The 27,494-nt window shown below is 41.5% G+C and overlaps 1 protein-coding gene and 1 long non-coding RNA gene across 2 annotated transcripts in view; one reads left to right on the forward strand and one right to left on the reverse strand.

The window, feature by feature from the left end:
- The window catches only part of PDZRN3 (PDZ domain containing ring finger 3), a 131,857-nt gene extending 113,773 nt beyond the window's left edge, over window positions 1–18,084 (reverse strand). Inside the window, exons 1-3 of the mRNA XM_030458270.1 lie at window positions 17,303–18,084; window positions 11,111–11,197; window positions 9,895–10,002 (exon numbers count right to left, since the gene is read on the reverse strand). Coding sequence (XP_030314130.1) covers window positions 9,895–10,002; window positions 11,111–11,197; window positions 17,303–18,019 — 912 coding nt within the window. The 5' untranslated portion in view covers window positions 18,020–18,084. The remainder of the gene's footprint in view (window positions 1–9,894; window positions 10,003–11,110; window positions 11,198–17,302) is intronic.
- Window positions 18,085–18,607: 523 nt separating this feature from the next.
- Window positions 18,608–21,475, forward strand: LOC115599004. Its single transcript, XR_003988067.1, has 3 exons — window positions 18,608–18,650; window positions 19,118–19,271; window positions 19,995–21,475. It is a non-coding gene; the product is annotated as an uncharacterized LOC115599004 (long non-coding RNA).
- The last annotated feature ends 6,019 nt before the right edge of the window (window positions 21,476–27,494 follow it).

Genomic DNA, 27,494 nt, shown 5'->3' on the forward strand with positions numbered 1-27,494 from the left:
TTCAAAGAGCAGTGAATGATTTGAGAATTCTTCTCAACTATAGATGTGAGGTTTCTTTATGACTCACAAGACATGAATGTTAAGCCTTGATTCCAAATAAACTACAAGGGAGACACTAATAAACATGCAGACAGAGAGGTTTCCTCATTTATATTTTTCTTTGCAAGAAATTTGCATCAGAAAAAACCAGCACTGTACAGAAAGGGGGTTATCTGTTCTTAGGCTTTGGCAAATCACTATAAACTTCTATACGTGGTACAGATTTACACACCTACATAAAACCAGTCATTAAACATTTCTTTAGGAAAAAAAAAAATAAAGTGCTTAAACTTAAAAGTGTGAGAGCTTTGGTAAAAAGCAGTAATTGTAAAAAATGTAACACATCTGCACTGGTGGCTCTGGCCCAGAGCTGCTTTGTGCTGGTTCCTGGTGGCTCTGGTTTAAAGCCATGCCCTTGGCCAAGTTTAATTCACCAGGTGAGGCAGCATCTTCATGTAGCACAACATGGCATCTGCTCCCTGAGTAACCTCACCTTTGTCCTTTACTCCCAGTAGCACTCACTCTGCACCAGCAGGATTGTGCTGCTACACAGAGCCAGCACTTAGAGAAGAAAAAAAATTTCCTTTTTTGCTAGAGGGAAAAATCAATTAGCAAGAAAACAATGGTGCATCTCCTCATGCCACACAGAAAGAACAACCTAAATTCCAGCTGCTCTGTGTCTGCAGATCATAGAATCATAGAATCGACTGGGTTGGAAGGGACCTCAGAGATCAAGTCCAACCCTTAATGTGGGACTTTAATCATGTTGGATACTCTGGGATTTCAGACCTGGTCTGAGCCAGCAGCCTGTGTCCAGTTTACATGTGGTGTGGCCTCAGATCTGTCCTTCTCACCAGGACCTCCCCCTTATCAAACCACAATTTATCTCCATCCCAAGGCATAGAGTCTCAGAAATAAACCCTGAAGCCCCCAGGATTTCAGCAACAAAAGAACTATTTGATTACCCTAAGTATTGTATTTTGTCCATCACATGGCTTCTTATTGATGGAAAGTCTGAAGTAGCAAAAATAAAAATAAAACCCTGATTCATTTAACTCTTGAAAGCTCTACCTAGAGCCTGTTACTAATGACAATCAAATTTTGGTCTTAAGAAGAGAGGACTGCTAAAAGAAAAAAAGAAAGATTTTTGTTTGCAAATCAAGATAGAGAAAAACCCTTTGGAGAATGTTACAAGGATGGAGATCAGATGATCTCCTGGTGTCTTTCTTCATGAGGAAAAAAAAGTTATGCAATTCCAAGCAGTCATGTGGTATTTTAGCTGCTGAAGTTACTGCTCATTTTTATCAGAGCTGGCCAGAGCCAGGAAAAGATCTGCTTTATGAGCAAGACCTCTTAAGAAATAAACTAAATCTTCCTGAGCTGGGAGGTTTGCAGAACTGAGAAGAATTAAAACCAGCACTGAAGATCTCTTCTTTTTTTTTCCCCCCTCAAATGATTCAGGAAACATTTCCACTCTTGCTTTGTTCTGCTGGTTTCTTTCTCATATTCATCCAATCAATCAAACCTTTTAGATAATATTTACTAGTTTTCAACTCAAATTCCTGCTCAACTCCATCTTCCCAAAGGACTGTTCACTTGCCCAATGTGTATGTGCCTTTATTTATTGTTGTCCTCTCCCACCTCAGCCATTTGGTGATCCTTTGGAGCTGTAATGAAACTGTGAAAAATTAATTATTTGACTCTATTTGTTGAACATGAAGATGAGATTTCTACGTTACCAATATCCTGTGACTCAGGTCTTTGAAAACCTGTGCATAAATTAAATTGGATCCTAAATCAAGCTTGATCACCAAAGCTTTGGTGAAACCCTGTTTTGTGAGTCTCAAAGTTTTGTGGGTGATGATAAAAAATAAAGACTAAAGACAAGTACTTCAGATAGATTTCTTTAGGGAGACCATGACTCTTCCTGTGTCCTCCAGCCTCAGTTTAAAGAGGATTAATTCTGTATTGCTATTAAATGGAGTATGGAATTAAGGTGTGAATACAGGGGTTCTGGGATATAACTGTGTCAGAATAAAAGGGTCCATAAGAAGAGCTTGCTGGGGGGTACACTTTGCATGAGATCCACAGGTCAAGTCCTACAAAATCAGTGATTTTTTAAAATATTAATACCAGGCTTCAGTAGACTATTGAAAAGGGGCACCAAGCTGAGATACTGTTATCCGTATTCTACCCACCACTCCTTCCAGTCCTAACAAATGACCAACTTTCCTTTTCTGACTTATTAATTCCTCCCCTGAGCCTTTATAACCTGAATTCCACTTTCAGAGGAAAATTCCCTTTACAGATATGAACTTCTTTAAAAATATTACACTATTTTATGAAATCAAACATAATACACAATTATTTGGACACTAAAATACATAATAAAGTCTTAAAATCAACAACTTAAATACTATTCTCATTTCAAAGGCCCAGTGCCAAAGCAAAAATTTCTCAGCTATGATTGTCAGCTCAGAACCATTTGAATTTATGAGAGTCTAAAAACTTTACAAGTCCTGGAGTTGCACTTGGGAGTGGAATGTAAACCAGCAAAGTTATATTGCTATAGGATGTATCAAAAGACAATGCAGAAAGGAGCAGTCAACAATGCTGGAATTTCACAAGGCTGAGAAGTTGTCACCTCTCAGTGTTTTAAGCACAGAACTCCAGTAAATTGTGAACAGCTTCCAGTTTTTCATCATGCAAAGACTGAATTGATTACACAAAGGAAGAAGACTTGTGACAGAATAGAATATAATGCTACTATTGCTCTGCAATTTGATATAGCAAATTTAATCAACCTCCCATCAACTACCCTCATTTTCTATGTTTTTCTTTTTCTTTTTCATGTCTTATCATAAACTAACATTTACCACCTCTGAAAAAAGAAACAAACCAGAACCCCATAGCCCATATTGGAATATATTTCATTTACTGTCAAGCAGTAAAACTTTACTTGACTTAAATATTATAAATATCATTAATCAGCAGTGACTTTGTGTTACATTTCTTACTGGAACAGATTCCAGGATTTCAGTGCAGTTTCCGTATTTCGTGTGTAGAAAAAAGGAAACAGAATCCTCACTTTTCTTGGGAAGAAAGCACAAGTAAGGCACTTGTGGGAAGCAGGGCATGCAGACCTCTTGTTCTGAAGAAAAATCCCATTACTAGAACAAATCAGGTTTGAGCTGCAGGATCAGGATTCTGGATTCCCAGGAAGATTTGGTCACCCTCACACACTCAGGACTTTTCATGTTTGTTGGACAACTTCCATTTTTAATTCCAAATGAAAAGCAATGCAAATTTTACATGAGTGCACACTGAATAGCAATGGCCTGAGCTTGCTTCTTTTTGTCAGTTAATTTGCACTTCTTTATGCATATCTGATAGTCCAACTGACATGGAAATATACTGCATATGTACTAAATTAAGGGCAATTGTGTATGATTGCCCAATTATGATGATACAAACAAAATGTGTGAAAATACTTGATAGGACATGCTGTGTGTTTTCTCTAAAAAGACTCAGTGCATTCAAAAAAACTCTAAAAATAAAATCTAACAGTTAACCATAATGGTTTGGCTTCAAATGTGGAAAACTGAACAGGAGATTGGGGACGATTTAAAATGCAAGGAATTGTGCCACATGTGAAAGGAATAAATTGTCCCATTGTTACATGCTTTATAAGCATCCTTTAAAAAACAGTATTTATCTCTTGGAGCCTGACATGTTTCTCTCTGCTTAGCTACAGAGAATACGAAACAGCTACTTTTCACTTCTTTTAAAGAGTAATAATTTGTAACATCAAAATCCAGAGTTCTCAGGTGGTTTGTATTTTCTCTTCATTGCTCATGTCACAGCCAAGCATCTGCAGCACCACGACTGCTCCTGGACCACCAGCTTTGTCCTCCAGTGCAGGACATCCCTTCCACCACCTCCATTCCAAGGAGGGAACAATCTGTTTGCAAAAGGCAGGCTGGGCACTGACCAAGAGCTGTTTCATCAAGATCATCAGCTGAGGGAGAGGGGATCAGATATTTCATGAGCTATGTGGTCAGGCAATCCATGAGTCAAGTGAGTCCCTTGCTTACTGAGAGATTTGACAAGCCTGGATATTAAAAGCTGTGTTTCCTTTCCAAGCCCTGTTCTTTGTGGTACTAAAGTTAGTAACCACAGCAAAGAGAAAAAACACTGAGGTAGGGCATATACTATGTGATCTGTGACTTTCTTTGAAATTGGTATAAATTGCTATCCTCCATATTTCTCCCCAATTTCCCATCCCTATAGATACCAAATGCTCGTGTTATGCTTGGGGTCAACATGCTGTGGACTTTTATTAAAAAGAAGAAAGAATAAGATGGTGAGGAGATGTGAGGGGAACCCACACTGGACCTTTTCAAAAGTTGCAGCATGAAATCTCTTTATCAGGGAAGAGGTCCAGAGACTGTAGGTCCATAATACCAGAAACTTTCTTTGTTTGCAACACTTCTGTTTTCAACCCATCCAGCTTATTTTTCTGGTTTTGTTTGTGGGAAGGACACTAGTACAGAATTTAGTGTTGAAAGCCCATTGTAACTCTTTGGTTCCTTCTCCTTTTGCTATCTGATTCATTCCCTTGCTTCCTCACATCCTCACCACAGCTCAGACTGCAGCACTGGTACAAAATCAGGGAAATAAATTTATGAGAGGAAAAAATGCAGTGATAACCAAGGCCACCTGTTTTCATTTACATTTTCCTCTTAAGGTTATTATTATTATTATTATTCCCTTTTGACCAAGCTGTGGGATCTATGTTTTAGCACAGGCAGGATGCTGCTTTGTAAGATACCATTAAGAGATAGGGACAAGGGGCTTGGAAGATTTTCTAGGAGTCTCCAAAAAAAAGCTGACACTGTTATAGCTGTTCTGTCCTGTTCCCTCTCCACACTCTCATGTGCTTGCGTGTCCTGGCAGGAGCTGGAACAGCCAATTTGAAGTTACTGTCTGAAAATATTTTCTTCTAGAAAATTAATTCCTAAGTGTTTGTAGCTGCACAGTAAATCTTGTTTGCAGAGCTGAACTCTTCCATTCAAGACAATGAAAAAAAATTCTGCATAACCTCCACGCTTGCTGGAGCTCAGCTTGCAGTAAGCTTCCTGCAAGTAGCTACAGGCTTAGGTTCATCCTCCTGAAGCTGGCAGAATTTTAAAAAATATACTCACCAGCAAATGAGAATTAAAGGCTGTCTTGAGTTAATAATTTTATTTACTGGTTATTTGTGGAAGCCTCCTGTGAGCTGTCTGTGAGTGGAGATAAGTGGAACAGGGTCCAGCCTGGCAATACCCTTTCAGCCCAGGGGAAAAAACAAAACCCCACCATCCACAGGCAGACCACATGAAATGGTTCATGGCCTCATTCACTTAATCTTGAAGCCACCCTTTCCTTAGCAGTGGATCTTTCCTGGTGCATTTATGTTGCTGACTGGGAAAGGTTCTTCCAGGAGCCAGCAGTGACCAGATTGATTTTTGCTGAAAGCCACTTTGCCATCATGTGTGACCAGAGCACCACACTTACTGAAAGGTGAAAAGGGAACCCCTTGCAAACTGCAAAACTTTTTTTTTTTTGTACATTTACAGCAAAAAAAGATTTGCTAAAAAGTTTTATTGTTCTTATGTGCAATCTGTGAAGAAATCCACGTAAGGAAAAGCAGCCTATAATGTGCAGCAAATGAGCATGCTTTGGGGAAAATCAATCAAATGCACTAAGACGTGTTCTCAACTCCTAAACTAATGATCCTTCCTGTGAGCAGCATGAAACACTGGGCAAGTCCCAGGTGGCATAAATCCTCGAGGTTTCAGGGGAGCTGTGACAGTTTATACTACCTCAACAGTACCCTAATTGTGCTTCAAACTTTTTAAGGTGGCAAGCACTCAGTGTTTCAAAAGCCTCTTTCTTTCTAAGCCATCCTGAAGCTAAACAAACAAGTTTACTAGTCAAGTGAAAAGAGAATGCCATATTTAATTTATAATCTTTCAGAGCTGATGTGCTTAAAAATAAAACCTCTGAAAATCTAACTTTGTTGTAAGAAATGGCAAGCAGCTGCCTAGAGGAGGCATTCGTGGCTGGGACTTGAACCAACTTCTCTTAAGAGGAAATTAGGACCATTTTGTTACCCAGACAAAAATGAAATCTATGAGAACAGTAATTCCTTTGCCTCGAAATCAATAGTTTCAGCATGTTTTTAACATGGCAATTTGCTACAGAACATCTTAAGGAGAATTCAGTAAATCACTTGTACTGCATTAAATCAGCTGTTTGCTTTGAATGTGTTTGTTCAGAACTGCAAGGAACATGTACTCAAACAGGAGAAAATCTCACAGTATCATTACTTCTAAAGAAAATGTGAAAGATCTGCAAAATATATAGTTAAGAAGAGGGGTTTAACATAGAGCAGTTACAAATAAACCAAGATTCAAGTAAAACCTTGGTCAGACAAGAACTCCAAACGTTATTTCTTGGTATAATTCATATTTACCCATTTGCAAATTAAGGATTATATTACCAAACACTCAGGGGAATTTATTAAGCAGTTAGTAACAGCCATAACACAATTTTCATAGCCCTGTGTAAACACTAAATATAATTATTACCAAACAGATTCTGTAAAACAGAGTAGGAGGGAAAAAGGATGTGTTTCTCTGTACTTGCTACATGCTGCTTTGTAAACTGAGGAGCACAGACATGCAAGGTTTTGATGTTTGTCATTTAGCAGTAGAAATATGTACTTCACTGTGGCATTGCTCATGTCATTATACAAAAGGCAAAAAAACTGCTTTTATAGAAAATTCAAGACAGTTTTTAAACTTAACTTCTTCCCCTTTCACCTTTTAAAAGATGGAGAACAGGAAATCCAAACTACATAAGTAAAGTATGTTTTAAAGTTCTCTCTGACATAATTGTTTATCTGCATATCAATTTGTCAGGCAACTTTGCAGGCAAGTATCAATATAACAATGCATTTGCTGCCAGCTGTGAAGAGTACTGTGTATGTGTCTGTATTTTTGTACTGCCTAATCCCTGATCAGTAATTAAAAACTCTGTGACAGTTCTGAAAACGAGGACTGACACTTATATTCTCTCCAGAATGCAACCACCAGAAGATCGACAGCAAAGGAGCATTTTCCATAAGGGAATAAAATAATTTATGTTGTACTTCATTGTAAATTCTCTGTGATGGATGACAGAATTAATTTTGGAGATGATAAGCTCAGCAGTTTATATTCCAGTATGATTCTTTGTCAATGAGTCTTAATATTTAAAATCATGCTAGTGATACATAAAACCTTAATATTGAACAAGTCAAAGAAGTTCTAGACAGCTAAATTCCACTCTAGATAGTTAAGCTACCATCTTTCTTTACCATCTTTTATGCTTTTGAAAGCAAATGTGACCTGCTAGGATGCTCTATTCCAAGTATAACAAGTTCCATCTGAGTTCTCCAGCTGTGCCCCAGCTACATCTGCAAACAATTTTCCAGCCAAACTGCCAAATCGAAACTTTGGCATTGTGAAGGTTATTAAAAAAAAAAAAAAAATTGCCTCTAGAAAGACACTATCACTGGATATTATCTAATTTTCATCTAGATCATTTACAGGATATTTCAATTATCTAAGTTAACAGGATATTAGTACAATAAAGCTCACTTAGATGCCTTGATGTAGGAGGTACTCCCTTTCTTCCTTAACCCAGATGAGGGTTAGATACAGCATGCTAAATATAAATTGCACAGAACACAAAATGAAACAGTTGTTTTCAGGAGCTGGTGGCCTCACTACGTGTATTTTGAGGGCTGCAGCAAAGCACTGGAGCCTAGTTCTGTCAGCTGGATGCCTGGAGTGGCTGGGCTGCATGAAATGTCTTCATTTTATCTAAAAGAAATCCAGTTACCACACTCAGAGACAACTCCACAACGGGAATCCAACCACATGAGCTGGGCACTGTTCAGAGACTTGATTCAACAGGACACCCCTGATGTGGAGGCACCCAAAGTCAACTGTTGGGAAACAATGCCCTAGGTTTTCATCAGCATTTTGTGTGCATTCAGAGGTGAGAGGAGTGAATATGAAAATGAGCTTGTGGTCAGCACAAGAGTTGTCAACACACATCAACCCATGTCAACATATGTGTTTCTGCTACCCTCGGAGTGTTACAAATATAACAAAGCAACTCCAGTGCTTTTGTTCTGGAGTTTCCTCTGAAGTGTAACTGGAACTGTGGAAAAGACCCTGCACAAACACTGCTCACACAGCCAAGGACAGCAGGAAAGCTCACCCAGCCTCTGAAGGACACCTCTGTGTCTTTCTCAGGTTCTTAGTGTGAGTCCAGCATAATGATATTTAGTTGTTTATCCTGGCTTGTGCTAACATTGCCAAATGCTAAAATTGTGGAGAAAAGGAGCAGTAAAAAAAGTGGAAAAAGAAAAGCAGTGAGGAGGGAGGTCTCTTGCAACAGGGAGCCACTCACCAAGACTTATGCTTATGCTCCAGGAGACTGCAGCAGCCTTGCAGACAGAGACCAGGGCATTTCCTAACTTTGGGATACTGGATTTTCCAAAGTTTTGGCTCCCATATGGTTGTTTGTTTTATGTGACTGTGTACTACTTCAGAAACGGATGTCAGCTTTTCAAATCTGCTCTGGGGAAGTACATGCTTATGGGAAAATCTTCAGTTCAAACAAAATTGCATAATTCTGACAAAATTGTCCAGACCTTTTTGCAATTATGTCACATCACATGTGTATATATATATATATATATAGTTAAAGCAACTCTGGATCATTTCACATCTTAGCTTCTTATCTTTTTATAGTTCTGCTACTGTGGCCCCATTCTTTCCCATACGAAGCAACTTAATTAATATTTTAGATCCTTAGTAAATTGTGAATACAATTTACCATAACAGTACAGAAAATAGCAAATAGACATTGTCCCCTGCCAACAGAAAATCCTTAACAGCTGTTTATTGCTCATTTGCAAAACATAAGAGCAATGGAATTCCATTACTTAGAGAAACTGGCTGTTCCATGACATCCTTGGCAACAAACACCACACTTATCTTTTTGAACAATAGAGTCTCAAAGTTTCTCCAGCCTACAAAAATAAGACAGTGAAGAATACTTTTTCTTAACTGTAAAATGCAAAACAATGGGAGCTGACTCCCCATCAGCTGCATTTTGTTTCAAGAAAACTAACATTTCTCTCTCTCTCTCTTCCCCCCAAAAGAAATTTGCTCACTGTAAATTGTGAGAAATGTTTCAAGCAACCATTGATTTCACAGGAAGGACTTTTACTGAGGCCAAAACTTGGGCAAAATGAGAAGAAATTCAGACTGTGATCTGAGTAATGTAAGAACTTACAAACAACATTAAGGGATTTTCTTAGGTTTATAATAAACCATACAGAAATTGCAGAGCTGAAATTTTTCTAACTATTCAAAACCTGGTCTTGAATACCAAGAAAAATAAAATCAGGGTTTACACCACAGAAACTTCACATATGGTTTTAACTATATAACTTAGAAGTTTCCAATAGCTTTAAAAAGAAATATCTACAGCATACCAGATAGATGCTCTCTCCTCCAAAAGTCAGGACATGCACATACCATCCATAATCTGCTTTCTATATTTAGGTAAGAACTATACCTAAAGCTGTGAGGGTCAGCACTGAATCGAGTCAAGCATATTTTAACAGACATGTCTTCTAGGCAGTGATTAGCACGGGACACTTCTTCTAAACCCACACCAAACATCATGTTATCTGAAGACCCAAGATGGAACTTGCAGTATGAAAAGAGACTGGGCAGTCTGTTCACATACCTCAATAATCCTGTCATGAATCTGCAGCCCTCCTTCCTTAGCAGCAGGCCCCGTGTCAACTATTTTTGACACAAAAATTCCTTCACTAGATGAACCATCTTGATTGTCCTTTAAGGATGAAAAGAAAAACATATTATTGTACCTTGAACTAACTCTAAAAGCTGTCCATATCACAACAGTGCATTTAATTGGAAAGCAACATTCTTACTGATGTAACACAGGATGACTTTGTGCTGCTGAGAACACCCAACACCCCTTTTGATAGATTAACCAAAGAGGAATGGACTTCCATTAGGTACATTAGTTGCTTGATAATTATTTTCCTCTGACTTAGGCCAGCTCAGCACTGATTATCATTACAATTACTCTTAATGTTAAATCCAGTGAGACAGCAGCCTGCTTGCATATCAAAAGTAAGACAAGGGTGCACTTTTATTTTTAGTTGCACAGCTCTTCCTCTGGAGGCTTAAAAATATACCATGAAAACCAACTTACACCTAACAAGGCATTTTCATCTCCCTGTGTACTGTGTCACCAGCTTCTACCAGTGCAGAAAATTGAAAAACTCAAGACTATAAAGAATAACTTTCAAGTGAATTAACTAGGAATAAATCATGATTAATGTCAGGTTTCCAAGAGGCCAAGAAGCAGTTCTGAATACTTTCTAAATTACGAGGACAAGGTATAATCCAATCCTTGATCTAATTAAAGTCATATGTAGCAGCTCCAGCCAACAAGCATCCAGAAAAAATACGTTAGTTGAGTGTATGGTGCAGGAAACATCTGAAATCACAGAATTCAAAAGTAGGTTGTTTAAATTACATCCCTTCACCTGCACAGGGGGCTGCTTAATCTCTGGGGGAAAGGAGAGTAAATAATGTTTTCTTAATGAACTGTAAAAGGCCTGAGCCCTGAACTCGTGCAGCATTTTCAAAGCAGATTGGACTGAGAAAGGGACACCAGGGGTTCCAGCATTTTGGGAGTGACACTGCACCAATTATTGGTGTCACCAGCTGTGACCAAGTGCGAGAGTAAACGCACGGTGAGAGAACAGGCAGTGTAGTTAACAGGCATCAGACACAAATGTGAATATAAGATTTGCTCAGAAAGAACCCCAAGAGAACCAAATGCTTGTCAGCAACATTTTTCCTCTAAGTGTTGACCTACATGCTTTTCCCAACTGGAAAGGGCAAACATATTTTAACAATTAACATACCACACATGGTCGGCCACCAATAATATTAAATCCAAGAGAGCCAGAGTCACGATGAAGGATGAGAGTCAGTGCTTTAGTTTCTTCACCCTACAAAAAACAGATAAACACGTTCAAAACAATTGTGTGCTTTAGTAAGTAAGATAGATAATATTTCTATCCAGGTTTGTTGTTGATTTTGTATGTTCCCCACATTTAGTTTAGAGAAAAATGCTTACAACAACTTTGCAGGGGCAAAGTCAGCAGCTCCCAGCCTCTGCACTCCAGCCACCCCACTGCTCTCCAGCAGTGCTTCCTTGCAAAACCCACCCTGTAAGATTTATGTGTATTTTTTATTGAGATCTACAGTGAGACACTTAACAGCACCAGAAAATATTTATATGTGATACTGATTCCTGCAACTACTTGACCTAGTCATGTGTGATGTGTTATATAAACTACTCCATGTCTCCAGCAGTCAAATTCTTGACTTTTTCCAGTGCTTGAGGGTGAATGAATCTCAGGATTGCATTTTTATGTTGCTTCTCTCTAGTGCTAGCTACATGACATTCTCTTAAGCAGTATCAAACTTCAAGTGATAAACAACAGAAATTCTCTGGTGAGTTTTAGAAAACAGCATAAACCAAAACCTCTGTGAGTTTTCCAAAAAGCCCAGGATGCCAATCAGTACTCACAGTGCCTGCCATCAGGAATTTTTAATAGCAAAAAAGAAATCCTCCATCACTGAAAATCATTGTGTTCATTTCATAAAATAAGAAGCTCTACAATGAACAGTTCTCTGGTTGGACAAAAAATGGACAACAAAGACTGGCCAGATTTAGTATATTAGGAGGCCTGTGCAATCATGATCTGTTACTCTGTCCCATTACCCCAGCTTGTTCTAAACTACAAATATGAACTCATACAAAGTGTCTTTTATGACACAGTGATGTTACTTAACTGTCATTAAGGATAAAATAAAGACAACTAATTAGAGACAACTAAATCCCCATAATGTACTAACTTCAATCTCAATCAAGTGGCTGCTATTTACAGCACACCACTATAAAACTACCCAACAGATGATGAGAACACAACAAAAAGCCATCTGAATAATATCTTCTTAGGAAATCAGAATAGGGTGAGGAATGTTGTGCATCTACTGATATATATCAACCTTGCTACCACTGAGATCTTTTTGTTTTATCCAAAGGGTGAAAAAGTTATGAACACAAAACTGTTTGAGGAAGTTATCTTACAAGTCTGGTTTTCATAACCAATTAATGACAACAATTACAACAGTTACATTGTAACTCAATGCAGATGGGTTTAGTTGGTACATTTTTCACTCAAGGTGGCCAATCTGAAGTTGTCAGTCAAATATTGATGTCTATTAAACTCATAAAAAATGTCAAAGTAATCCTGGATTATGGAATTACCCCTCCAGATTAGGGGATGATGATGAAGACCAACTCCCTGGCAGAGCTCCACTGACCCCATGCTCTGAGCTCTGCTGCAGGGGAGCTGCACCCACACACTGCACCTCAACAGTTCATTTACAGATTTTGTGTCAGTTTATGATTATCTTTCCTGCAGGTTGAATAATAAATTGACTTGGATCTGACACAGAGAAAAGTGAATAAACTCTACCTGACTTTACCTGAATTTGCTTACACTATACACTCAATGAGAACCAGGTAGAGAGAAGAGGAATGAAAAATGAAGTAAAGGCTATGTCACTGCAAGACTTCAGGCACAGACCTCAGACAGGGTTTCAAATAACAAATTTCCAGTCCTGTGAGACCACTTTCAGGGTCTGGTAATTCAGGATTTGAAAGACAGGGACATGCTAGCGCCACTGTTTACTTCCCTCATTATGCCTTTCTAAGAAGGCAATTAGAACAATGAAGAAACAATTATGGCACTGCTCTCTGACAAGTGTCAGTAATTAGTTGCATGTTCTCATCAAAGCCTCCTTCTGTGGCTATGATTTGATGCTTTCATACCCAGCAGAACAAGTATGAAAGCAGGTAGGTCTGAATGAAGCAAAAAACCCCAAGCTGATTCTTTCAAGTTTTCGGAGGTAGAACAATCACAGGGGTTTTAAAGAAACTTCCCATCCCCTTCTGATGGAATCTCTCCATCTTCCCTGCAGCAGCACAGTCATGTTACAGAGCACAACCTCCACACCAGGGCAGAGCACTATCCTCACCATTGCTGTGGAGCTGCCCTGGCACCAGGGAGGCAGCAGCACATCTGCTTCAACACTCAGTTACCTTCACAGCTTCATATCCCAAGTCTTAACAATTTCTTTACCAAGCTTCTTCATAAGGAAGCTGCAATGCAAATGATTTTTCCAGGACTCTGCCTTTCTTTTCCCCCTCTAACCATGTCTCACGTTCCAGTGAAACAATCATTAAACAGTGAGGTAACTGGAAGTGTGGTGGCCAGCATCCAGCCCTGCCCCGTCATCTGCTTCAGCAGCAGAGCTGATGGTTACTGGCATGTTGTATTCCCACAGCTGAACAGAACTCTTAAAACATAATTCTTGAAATTACTGTACTTTCCAGTTGAGTAATGTGGAGCTAATAGACTGCCATGCCCTTTAGATATTGGAGAGCTCTAATTTCTTGGTAGTGTGGTGGGAGAGAGTCTGTACTCCTTACAGAAAGCACTTCAGCTTCTCATTTACTGGAGGAATGGGCTGCCAGGACCAGACCATTTCTTGAGACTGCCAGGGAAAATCTAAGAAAAAAACCATCATCTTGTTTTGAAGGACTTCATCTGGCTTTTATACAATTAAAACTTGTGTTAGCACCTCGTCATATCTCTGGTTATTAAAGCAGAGATCCCAAATGCCAGACCATGAACTGGTTCCTGTCCATCTGATACACTTACTGAAAATCAGTCCCTGCCTTTGGTTGTCAGGACAGGGCTGCAGCCAACACCACAGGCTGCTTCTGAGTCTCCCTTAGGACTTTGAGGGCTGTGTACATAAAGGAACGACCAGATCAGCTTATCAATAGGTGTGAGCAGTGGTATGTTTCAGCAAGGATTAAGCACTGTTTGAATAGCATGAGGTTGTTCTTGATTATTTAGACTTTGATGTCTCAGGATGGACATGTCTGATCAAAGGAAACACTAATTTTGAGTAAAACACACCACCTTCCCTGCCACTCCCTCCTCAAGCTCGTCCACAATAAGCCCCACCTCTTCCCACTGGGGAATAAACAGACTCTGAATAAACTTTCAGATTTGTCCTTTGGAATGAGGACAGAGCTGGCACCCAGTAATTACACAGGGAAATTAAAATGCTCCTTCAGTAGCAAAGAGGATGGGAAAGAATACATGTGGAAAACACAACTGGAGTCACTTAGGGCACATCTGCCTCTTTAAGAGGCTTATAAAATCGTGAGGTATTTACAGATGAATGTGTGTAGAAAATATATATTTTGTCTATGTCTTATCTTAATGTAGTTATAGGAGTGTTACAGAACTCACTTCAGACTGGGAGATGGAAGCAGAGGAAAGCTATGTGGTTCATCCAGTATCCCAAAGGATGTCTGTGCTAAGGCAAACCCAGATGCAGGTCTCCAAAGCTGCTGAAAAAGTTTCCCTCAGCTAAAAGGCCACAGATTTGGGTCTTTCATGAATGGCCTAACGTTCCTCAATATCATATTTCCCCCTTTAACTAAGCACTTAAACAGAACTGCAAGTGTCTATTTCTTCCATTTTGACTAAAGGATTTGTCATGTTACTTATTCTAGGTTGGTTCTACACCTATGATGACATCCAGCCTCCAGGCAAGGAAGTCAAAAGATTCTGCATCTACAAAGGAACCAGAACATCCTGCAGTAAGTTTTGCAATCACCACATCTAAAATATGAACCCAGTTTTTTAGGGCTAGGCCTACTACTGTTTTAACATAAACTGAACAATTCCCTCTTACAAAAGAACGTGTTATTTGAATCATGAGTGTTATTACACAAGGGTAAGAAATGCACTGCATGCTTTGAAGATGCAAATGCTTCTGAAATGGAAAGCAGTTATTCCATATTAATGTCTGTGTAATCCACATGTTCAAGGACCAAATCCTTGGACAGGTATGGAAGCTCTGCTGAGTATAACAATCTGCAAGGGGCACTGCAGAGTCTGTGCCAGCATCTCTGAGAAAATAAACCCAGAGTAAAAAAAACTGGAAGCATTCCACAGCCCCAAATTGGTAAAGCATCCCCTGCACTAGGTGACTACCATGGGTCTTTTAAAAAAAACCCAAACCTCTCCAGTGCACAAAGATGCAAGTTTCCTGATTGGACTTCTTTGGGAGCTGGGCAGACTAAAGCTGTTAGTTTTGGAAAGCTGCCCAAAATGCTGTGAAAGAGATGTAATTGATTGACCGCTAGACCACAAGTCTGTGGTGACATGACACCTTCCAGCTTTCTTCAGATTAGACACTGCTTCAGAAAACTGTATAACAGCCTTTTGTAATACAGCTGAAAACGAGCACAGTCGTCTCAGCCAGCTGTATCCATAAATTTGATAAAAAGTATTGCTGGAAACTATGTCCCAAGCACATTTACAACTAGGTGAAGTAGCACCTTTCACACTAACAGCAGCTCGCTACGCTTTAGGGGGTTGAATAATGTAAAAACATTAACCACAGCAGCCACAAAAAAATGAAGGGGGGGCAGCAGTGTGAGAATAAAGGTGTGCTGTTAGGGTCAGATCAGAGATGAGGAGGTAGAGATGCAGTGAGAGGGTTTCTGACAGCAGGACTGCATGGAGAGCTTCCCTACCATCAGGAGAGGGAGCAGAAAGCTCTGCAGCCAAAGTACAAGAATGCAGGAAAAAGAGGGGACAGAACTGTCCTGAATATTGACATGAACATGAAGCCCCCAGTTTATTTAACACTTTTACCACAGATTTTAACCTGCATCATACCCAGCACTGCCAGTGGTTAAAACAGTAGATTCAGAAATTAAAATATCCCTTCTGTTTTCAGTTAGCAAAACACAGTAGGTTGTTTTGCTCTGGGTTTCTCCAAAGAAAAAGAAAAAACAGTGGGACTCATAACATGAAGTTTTCCTTCCTTTACACAGCTTTTGGAGCTTCAACATTACCAAAGGTGTGAATACAGATGTTTGACAGTTTTGAACACTTTAATACTGCTGTGTCTGTAGTAGCACATTCCAGGTCACAGGGAGGACTCTGAATGTCTTCATTTAAAAGATAATTGGCTTCCAGGGCTTCCCTCGCTGGGGCGCCTCATTCCAATTAAAACTTGGGGATTGTTGTAGCTCTGGCTTTTGATTCTGGTCTTTTTATAAACGGTCTGATTCTGAGGAGCTGAAGTCAAGTTAATTTTTCTCCTCCTAAACCAAGCTTTTAAACAACCCTGTGCGACTCTGGAAAAAAAAACCACAACTACAGAGCAGATGTCTTGTATTTGGACATGGTGTTACAAAGATGATAGCTTCAGATCATGAAATAGCTGGCAGGGTATTTGAGTTGCACAACAGTCAGTCCTGAAGCCTGCATTTTGTAGGAAGCCATATTCTGGGACACTAGGTAAGCAAAGGGTCTGGCAAGCTTTGGGTCACAACAGCCTCTTCCAACTCACTCTGCTTTGTGGTACTTCTGGGAGCTGATTTCTGGTGCTTTAATACTATTTCCAGCCCTGGAAAATCCAGTTTTGCTATTGAGAGATTTTGTTGAGGAGAGAAGGAATAGAAAAATAGTAGCAGCATAACATTTGTCTTTTCACAGAATGCCAGGTTGGAAGGGACCTCAAGGATCATCTGGTCCAATGCTGAATTTTGCTGTGGGAATAGCTATATGGGGTCCAGATACCAACGATGGTCACATTAGAAGAAAGAGTAATAAATATATATGTATATATTTATATGGAAACCGGAACATCATGGCTATTAAAAGCCAAAGGTCTGATATTTCACAGATTTTTGGGTCTTACAGGCTCCTCAGGATAAATACAGCCTGGAGAGGCAGCAACCACCCCCCGAACACGGTGGCCACGGCCGGGCGGGAGCCCCCGCGCAGTCCTGAGGGTTCTGTCAGACCCCCACACACCCGCGGGACCCCCGCCGGAACGTCCCCCTCTCCTCCCGAACCCCCGACACCGCTGCCCAGAGGCTCCCGGGGGTGTGGGTGGGTGGGGAAACTTCTCCCGAACCGGGACCCCCCTCACCCCTCCTTTACCTTTCCGGGGGAGGCAGCGCGGGCTCGGGCCAGGGCGTCGAGGCGGGCGCTGTACTGCGTGAAGCGCTTCTGGTACCGCAGCGCCGTCACCTGCAGCTCCAGCTGAGCCGCCGCCAGTCGCGACAGCAGCGATTGTTCCCTCTTGCCGGCTCGCAGCGCTTCCTTCTTCAGCGCCTTCTCCAGCGCCGTCGCCCGGGCCTGCAAAGCGGCTCCGTGGGCTCGCAGGGCCCGCAGACAGCCGTGTCCGCCGGCCCGCCGCTCGCCGTGGGTCAGCATCAATCCGCATCCCTGCTCGCAGAGCCCGGCGGGCCGCGCCTCGCAGCGCTCCCGCATGTGGGTTTCCACGTCGCGGAGGTTGAGGACCTGGCGACAACCGCGGTTGCGGCACTTGGCGGGGGAGAAGTCGCAGGTCTCGGCGTGCTCGCCCAGGTGTTGCAGCGGGACCACCGCCTCGCAGCCCCGAGCGTGGTTGTCGCATTTGATGTCGAGCTTGAGGATGAGGCTCTTGAGGGGCAGGACGTGGTTGAGCTCCTTGGTGGAGATGCGCTGGCAGTTGACGGGGCAGCTGCCCTGCTGCACCACCCAGGGCAAAACGCAGCCGGCGCAGAAGACGTGGCCGCAGGGGGTGGTCAAGGGGTCCTCCAGAACTTTGTTGCAGAGATTGCATTTGAAGTCGGGATCTACGTCCCCGTTGAAGCGATCCAACTCGAACCCCATTCTCCTTCCGATTTGCAAAAGAACCAAACCAAACCAAAAAAAAAAAACCCAAACAAAAACACAAAAACAAAAAAAACCCCAAAGCAAAACAAAAACAACAACAAAAAGAAAACGCCAAACAAAAATCAAACAAAAAGGGGAAAAAAAAAAAAAAAAAAAAGGAAAAAGCCCAACCGAAGTAACCAAAGTGCAGAGACGGGACGGGAGGGACTAAATAAATAAATAAATAAATATCAGCCAGCTGCCCCCGCCGCCTCAGGAGGAGCTCCGGTCCCGGTCCCGGTCCTGGCCACCGCGGTACCGGCAAGCCGCCGCCTCGGTCTCTCTGTCCCCGCCGCTCCCAGGAAGCGCCTTCCCTATCCCGCAGCCGGACCCGGAGCCGGACCAGGAGCCGGTCCCGGTCCCGGTCCCGCCGCCCGCCCCGGCCCCGCCGGTCCCGGCCCTCCGCGCCACCGCCGCGCGCCGCTCTCTCTGCCGCCGCCTGCGCAAAGCGCAAAGCGCTGCCCGCCCCGCCCCGGTCCCGCCCACAGGGGACAACCCGAGGGGGGACAAGGGTGACTTTGTGACAGGGAGAAGGGGGGTCCGGGGGCGGGACGGGGTCCGGACGGGCTCCCCCCACCTGCGGTGACAGGTATTGGGGATCCCAGGATGGGGCGGGGGGAAAGGGGCGGCTGAGGGGGAGCAGAGCAGCCCGGGCAGGGGAGGGGGGGAAAGGGGGCGGTGTGAGAGAAGAGAAAGGGGGGAATGTGCGGGGAGGTGGGGATGTGACAAGGTAAGAGAAGGCAAAGAGGATAGGGAAGGAGTGGGAAGAACTGGGAGCCGGTACCGAACGGGACGGAGCGGTCCAAGAAGTGTTGGGGCACGTTGGATGCGGAGAGGAGGGGGTCAGGGACTTTGGAGAGGGCACCTCATGGAGCTGCCCCCCGGGGCAAGGGCCCCAGGAGCTGCTTAGGAGTTGGGCTGACTGTTCGGGTCTTCTGAGGTGTCTCACTGCCAGTCAGAAAAAGTGCCAAGAGTCTGCCCGTGCTGGGTATCGCTACTTCACCGTCTCATGTCATCCTGAGGGAAAAGGGATGCGGGGTTTTCGTGCTTTCACAGCCTGTTCACGGCCCATTAATGCCACTGGGATGTGAGTGAGGGAGATCAGACGAGGTTACCAGTTCTGATATTTCTGGAGGTGATTTAAAAGCACTTAAAAATACTGAATAAAAAGCAAGCCAGACCACACCTGAAGTACCAGGCACAGCAATAGGTAAAACCAATTTCTCTTACAAGGCAGATACTCAAGTACTGAACAAAGCAATAAAAGAGACCAGCTTTGTTCATTGTGGATTGGTGGAGCAGACTTCTCCCATCACTAAAGCCACATACCAGCTAAATTGTTCTTTTTATATGTTTTGTTTTATGACAAAGTAGGAGCCCAACCAGGAACTTCAGTTTCCAATGACCTTTAGGATATGCCCATTATATCATGGTAAAATGATTTTCTGAATGTCTGGGATGGTTATTTGTCTGTTGGTGACCCTTAGAAGATAACAGACTAGTGGTTAAACAACCACCTTCCCAATTTTTGGGAAGTATTATGGGCTTTCACTTTTCAAATAGGAATTCCATCTGAAGTCCTCATTTCATTCTAATTATTAATGTTCCACAAAGCTTAGCATTGCTTCTGGCTGTAGACATGGTCCTACTGCAGAAAATGTGTATCACATATTTAGGGGAATATAGCTGAATAGGAATTTGGTATAGATTTGTTTCTTTTTTTAAAAAAAAAGATAAATACACCATGTATTGCTGTGGATGCAGATTTTCTGTTAACACGGTAATGTGTAGTCCAGGGCCACAGTGATGAAGTTTAATTAGTACATGTATATTACTTTCTGATTATTGATGTATAGGAGTTATTCACTTACTTTCTTCTGGTGTTTCATTGCCTTTTTCTTTTTCCTTCTGTTTCTCACCTCTGCCTCCTCAGGTTCCTCCTCTCACCCTTTCCCTTGCTGCTGCAGTGCTGCATCTCTTCCTCCCTCCAACTGCCTGGACCACCAGCTGAACACTCCACTGGTTCCCTGGGCTCTGTTTCATCAGTACCTTTCACTACCAGGACACTGTTCTGCAGTTTGTCTCAAAAGCTGGGATAGCTGTAGATAATCATGGCATCCATTCTTTTCCACGGGTATTTTATCTGAAATAAAACATCAGGTTATGAGGTTTGGGGATGCACGGAGTACAACAACTCAGCCATTGGTGTTCATTTCAGTAGCTGCTGTTTGAGACCTCATCTGAACTCCATCAATACAACTATTTATGAGTAGGCTGGTTTAAGATAACTGCTCTTAGTGCCTCATGTGACCACCATCTTCTGACCTTCTTTACATGAATTTATCAAGTGCCTTGTGCCTTCGGGATGGCTGTAAATAGAAATACATTATTTCCTTCAAGGATGGCTGTAGCAGATCTGGTTTAGTATTTCAGAGTTGTCTCTGCAGGATGCTCGAGGCCATTCCTGCTGCAGCCAGAGGCAAAGCTTTTATTGATTCCAAGGAAAGTGACATCAGTACCAGGTTCCTTAGGCTGCTTGGAACCACACAAATGTTTGGATGGAAAACACAGGCAAGAATTAGAATAACGTTTTCATTTGGAGTCAGCACTAGGCAGATGGTGTGCTGAGTCTGGGCTATACTTTAATGTGACATTTATGTAGGAATAGATACTTTATTTAAAAATTAAACTTTTGAAAGCCACTGCAGTCCTGCATTTAGACTGCAGCTTGGAGTGCTGACAGGGAATTGAAGTTCCCCTTCCTCTGCTGCCGTTACCCACAGGAGAAGGTACAAATGGAGTTATCCCTACTGAAGCCACTTACATTTAATTTCTCCACAGCAAAAAATGTTTCAAAAGCAGCAACATGAGGCTTTAATGTCATTTTCAAAGGCTGAGGTTTGAAACTGAGAAGAGGTTTGGTTTCCAGGGCTGCAATTACATTGCCACAGCTAAGGAATGTAATTTTTATTTAGTCAGTTCTCTCATCATCAGAGGTGGTGTAGTGGGGTGGGACCACTCCTGAACCATTAGGGCTCTGTCATTTAACTTTGCTGTCCTGTTATAAGAAGGGTGAGGGCAGTTTGTGCTTTAGGATATAGCACAGACACAACACCAGCTCTCCAAGTTCTGCATAACTTCAGTTTTTTGCAGCAGATTTCATTCAGTCTAGGTTTATTGATTGGTTGTTTTTTATTTGGGTTTTGTTTGTTTGATTTGGTTTTGTTGTTTGGTTTGGTTGTGTGGTTTTGGGTTTGTTTGCTGCTGCTATGAAGTTTCCACTCACAGAAAATCAAGTGCCATTTGATTGGAAGTACTTATGCTCATTTCCCTTTTGTTCAGAAAGGTTACCATCATTTTATACATATGAGATTTTTTTCAGAAACCTATTTTTCTGCATCAGTTTGCCTTTAAAAAAAGGAGAAACCATTGTTAAAAAAGGAGAAACCCTGGAGATATTTAAAAAGAGACTGGATGTGGCACTCAGTGCCATGGTCTAGCAACCGCAACGGTGGTTCAAGGGTTGGACTTGATGATCTCTGAGGTCCCTTCCAACCCAGCCAATTCTATGATTCTATGATTGATTGTGTAATCCAAAGAAAGAGTGAAATCCCCCTCTGTGTGGATCATCCGTGTCCTTTTTCTGCTTTTTTATCTTTCTGACAAAGCCCCTAAGGCTAACAGGACATGGCCAATGCAACGTGGTCTTCCTCGTGCATTTAGTTAATGAATTGGAGCTGTTTGGAAGCTGAATGGCCTGGGCATATTTAGAATGTGCACACTCGATTGGAAATATACCCAAAATGTCAAAATCTTCTCAACATTCTGTTCATTGCCAAACACTGAAGCTCTGCACACACATCTGCAAGTTTCTGTGACACTTTATGACCTTTCTTGTAATCTGCACGTTTTACACATCTTCTTTATCAACCTGTGTAGCTCCTTTCATTAAAATTCAAGTAAACTGGCCCTTTATTATGCATTTTTTTATGAACACTCCTCCCTGTGTGAAGGGAGAATTAGCCATGTTTTAAGACTGGGCTTGGGGAAATGTGGGATAATTTGTAATTGTAATTCATGAATAATTTGTTCACTGTAATTCAGTAAGACTTTAGCTGACTACCAGAAGCTGAATTCTGCTTTTCCTGAGCCATTCTTCACTTGATCCTGCAGCCAGTTTTGGTGAGCTGTTGCTTTTAATGAGAAACTCTGTGATCTAAGAACATGACTGAGGCCCAGACCTGACCTCTGCTCACCTGAAACTACACAAGGATTCCAAATTTCAGTGGCTACAACCCAGAAAACATTCAGCATCCAGTCCTATGGCCACAAGTGTTGCATCTTTGAATTTCCTCAGCAATACACACACGTGCAGTAAGGCTCAAATGATGATGTAGACACCACATGCTGCACTATATAATTGCTTTGTCTTTTCCTCCCTTACTTAAACAATTTAGGGAAAAAGACCTGACATTATACGTGTCTGATTCCCTTTCACACATCTTACACTTTGCCAGTAATGATAATGTTTGAATCCAGACTGTAATTAACTCAATGGTAATGGGTGGGATGTAAAATGCAAGCTGTAATTTAGAGACATGTTCTGTGAGAGTTTGCACAATGAATTCAGTAATAGTGGGGGTCAGTTCATATCTCAGAGAAGAGAGAGTGCTCAGTGAACACAGATTTTCCATGCAGGTGGATGTTGCAGACCTGTCAGACAGTAATCACTCATGCAGCATTTTGCATGGGTAGGTGTGTTTGGAACTGTATTTAGCTGACAAATCCTTTGGATTGCCCCTAATTGACAGTCTGCCCCCGTGAAATAGAGACAAAGCTGGATTTATTTTTGATTGTGAGTTCACATGTAAGCATTTCCAAAAGCCTTTAAGTCCAGCTCCTCTTCCAACATAAAAAATATTCCCCTTTTGAAGAAGAGGAATGGTAATTAAGTCACTTTTCATGCTGGCAGGATGACTGTTAATAAAGTGGAATGTTCCATTTTCTCCACATCAGCATCACTGCTTTATCTCAGGATGCTTTTGTTCCAGATCCAAAATAAACAGTTGTTAATACTTGCAGAAGGTGTATTTGGCAAGCAGCCTTTTGTGATCATCCACTATTTCTTAGGTAAACAGTTGCCCTGCTTATGTACTTAGAGCATTGGTCACATTTGTACAAAATAGGGAAAAATTTTCCTTTCCAAACACACATCTTAGTTCAAAACCAGAAGCCTTATGGCAAACCAAGTGCAAAACTCTTAAATTCTGGGTCAGGTGAGCCCCAAGATGGAAAAGAAAAAAAAAGAGTTAGGAGAATGGTGATTTTGTTTAATGAATGCTGGAGCAGGATGATGGAGAGAGCACAGCTGTAGATGGGTTCAGGGAGGGCACAGAGCATCTTTGGGTGATAAATCCAGCTGTTGGGACTGAGTTCTGTCTCTAGAAGTTTTTAAATTACTATTTGCTGGTAGCTGGGAGAGAATCCCAGCAAACAAACCATGCCCTTACCTGTGCAAGATGAGAATCCCCAGCTGATTGCTCTTAGAATCAGGTCTCTGGGCTTGATGAGCTTCAGTTTGATCCTGGGGTTGGAAAATGATGGTGGCTTAAGGAAGCCTTTTCAGTTCAGTGTTCTTGGATTTTCTGTGGAATTCCTATTACTTTAATACACATAATTTTTTATTATTATTATTTTTTTAAAAAGGACCTTTCAGTCCTTAGAAACAGTAAGCAAAGATTTCAAACTTATTTCCTTAGTTCTTGTTGGGAGGGGGGTTTGGGATAAAACAGAGCCATAGTCAGAGAGATGTAATTGATCTTGGTGAAGTTAAACCATGGACATGATAAAATTTTCCTGGTGCTAAGGAGCAAATACAGTGAGTAGGTAGAGAGAAGCCCAAGGCCACCCCAGTCTGGCTGTTTTATCTCACTCTCTAATTGTGCAGTGATGTGGAGGATCAAGAGCTTTTAAAATTTTCAAAGCTGTTTGTATAAAAATGGACTTAACTTTTTCAATTAGGTTTAATAATATAAAGGAAAGGTCACCAAGAGCATGAAGGAGACTGTTTCTTGTTTGGTTTTTTTAGGAGGACTTATTAATAAGGCTGAAACTCCAGATTACAGAGAAGAGAAGATGATTTGGAGCAGAGGCACCAGTGTGGATCTCCAGGTAAGTCAAGTTTGACCTGAGGACTGTGCTCCACATCCGGCAGATGCTGATTTTCCCTCTCTGGGGCATAGATGTCTTAGTAGGATTGAAAGTTTTGGAGATTTCTGTCCTAGGAAATGCTGTGGGTGTTGTGTAGAAAAGAAGGAAACAAAAGGAAGCTCCTGAGGAGCTTTAGGAGGTGAGGAAGGCTCCTATGGAGAACAAAGCTGGGAGCTGTGATGGGCTTGTGAGCTCAGAGATCTGTGTTTGTATCTGGTTAAACAGTTTCAGGGACAGCCTCAAGGTCACAAAAGCCACTATTTAATATTGCTCTTTCTCCTGTGTTTTTGATGCTTTTACTAGTTAATGTCCTACACAGCTTGTTCCCAAACCTGCAGCACACATAAGGGAGACAAGCAGAGCCTGAAGTAGGGTAAAATAACAAACATCTATCAACAGTCTGGCCAGATATATCTCAGAAACAGAGCTGAGGTCCATGAGCTACACATGCCAGGTTCAATGTGTGTCTCCTTTGCCCCAGCTTTCCTCCAGGAAAAGAGTTGGAAGAGGAGCAGTAATCCTTTTAATGCCATATGCCTATTTTTTCTAAAACACACTGCCATGGCTAGCTCTGGAATTAATCAGATTTACTCCACTTTTATACCTGTCTCTGAGAATTTCCATTGATATTGTAATGGGAATAAAATTTTGAAAATTGTCTGAATTCCCCAGGAATTGCTTCTCTTTCACTGCACCTCATGTTTTTCACCAGTTAGCTCAACTAGGAAGTGGAAAGCTTAGCAATTTATTTAGGATCAAGGCTTTCTCCTAAGCTGCAAAGCAGAGAATCCTTCTAAACACCAGGATATGTGACTAGTAGCTAGTCCAGTGTTATGTGATGGTAACTAATCCCTTGCTGTAACTGTTTACTGCTGCAGGATGTTTTAGGAAGATGATTGCTTTGAATAGAAAGTTTTACTCTCTATGTTTGTACATTGCTTTATACCAATGAGGACATTATGAGATTCCTCCCATACCAACTCTCCATGTTCTGCTAATTCATTTCCAAACAGAATTTATGAAGACTGCAAGCTTTTTCCATACAGCAGTTAAAATAACTCCTCTTTCTATGAGCCATAAAGTCAGGGAGGCTTCACCTGTGGTAAGGCCAATGCAAAACTTTGTTACTGTGAGGTACCACTGTGGCTGCATCTTACATATTCCAAACTTTGCTGCAAGGACCTTCTTGGCATTTCCATCTGTATATTGGGCCTGGGAGGTGCTTTTCCTACCCAATCTGTGACTGGATTGTGATGGGAAGAGCAGAATGGTTTTGTTTCCTTGAGACATCCTGTTTCTGGCTGCAGCCCTCAGTAACTCAAGTTCTAAAACCTGTCTCTTTAGCCCAGTTTCTGAAGACTGATTTATTTAGTTCTGAAGGCAGGTATTACCTCAAGTTGGGAGTTTTATTTTCCTATAACTTCATGATTTTCTATACTTTCTTTCATTAGCCACTGTGGAAATTGCCTTTTCTCCCCCCTACAATGTAAAGAAAACTAGGCTGACTGGTGAAAAATGATTAAAAAATCATGGTATAAATAATTGTTTTATAGATTATTGAAGCTTGATGAAGTAGACTCTAGTGACTGATTTAAGTAATTGAATAACAAGATAGAAAGTAATGGAAGAAGCCAAAGGTAACAGCCTTGATGGTAGAGTTAAATGATTTATCTGACTAGAGCTATTCTAAAGGCAAAGGTTAGTGTACTGAGCTGCTGTTAGGAATTATTTCAGGAGGCATGCAAAGCTCTGCCAAGTTGCTGAAATTTAGGTTGTACATTTGCCATTCCCTGACTATTAGCCTAAGTTACCATATAAAAGTGAAGCATTGACCTCTACTAATTAAACTTCGAGCACGTGTGCAATAATCAAGAATTTGTTGAAGACAAACAGATGGAAATATTATGGCACCATTCAGGCCAATGGCAGGATAATAAAACTATATGACATAATGTAAGGTCATGGGTGGGTTTTTTCTATGTAGTCAAATACTATGATTCATATTTTGATATTTTTCTAAATGTTTGGAGAGCATTTAGTCTTGTTGCTAAATTCCACCTGCTAAATTCCCTGTGATGTAGGAAGCACTATGACAGTGAGCAGTATTTTGGGCACTGATGTTGAAAACCCATTTTTCTCCTTTTTCCACTGACACCTGCCTTCCCTCACTTTGCTATTTGGCCTGCTTGTTGTATGCTTTTTTATACTGCTCACATCAGTTCTCTCCCTGTTGTTCTTCTGTTGTTTCTTCTTTGATTTCTCCACTCATTTCCTTGTCCTCTCCTTATTTTCTCATCTCACACTGCCTACCAGCCTGACGACCATTCTCTATCTTTCCAACCCACAGCATCTGGTTTTACTTGCCTGTCCTTGGCAGGCCTTTTATATTGCTCAAGGGGTTGGCTTCTTACTGGAATATCCACCCTTCTGGGGCCTTGGCTGGTAAATGTTAATGCTCAAACTGTGTCTGCACACTGTTGGTGGCATTTTGCAGGAGTTCTTGGTCTCTGGACCCTAGTTTGTCACAAGGACAAAGCCTGTCTGTCCTCAGGCAGAGAGGTTTCTGCACAGGAAGGCAACATCAAAGTGAGCAGGAAAAATGCAGAGCAGAGGAGGCAGAAGGACAAGCTCTACATCAATTTAAAAGCCATGAATCTGTGGAGTAAACTTTAAAATGGTAAAGTGGAGAGGGATGGAGGCAGGTGCTGTTTTGGGGAGGCTGCTTCTCTGTTTGGGTTGGAAAGATTGTCCCAGGGGCAGGATGAGATGAGGGGTGTAGAATCCTACTTAATATAACTGTGAAGAAGAAATATATCTCAAGTGATAAGATCTGAGGACAGAACTACAACTCCAAGAACTAGAAAAATATAAATTGCTTAAATACTACTTAGTTCTGCAGAAGAGAATGGAAGCTGGTTTTGTTGAAGCAGTGCATACATCCTAGAAAATTCACAAAGGCTCAATTATATTAATCATTGGCCAAGAGGGGGAAGGCAGGAGATGGACAGATTTCTTGAAATGTCTGCACACCTCAATGCCTCTCTCCTGTGCTGCTGTGAAGTAGCAGCTTGGTGGGGTTAGTCATGAAGGGAACTGGTTATAAAAAACCACACAAGTTGACCTAGCACTTCCCTAGCAAGAAGTACTGGTACACACAGCCTATTTCTGCTTTTCCATTGATTTATCTGTTGGATAAATTAGCTTCTTTCATTATTATTTATTG

Source organism: Calypte anna, chromosome 12 (genome assembly GCF_003957555.1).
Source record: "Calypte anna isolate BGI_N300 chromosome 12, bCalAnn1_v1.p, whole genome shotgun sequence".
NCBI lineage: Eukaryota > Metazoa > Chordata > Aves > Apodiformes > Trochilidae > Calypte > Calypte anna.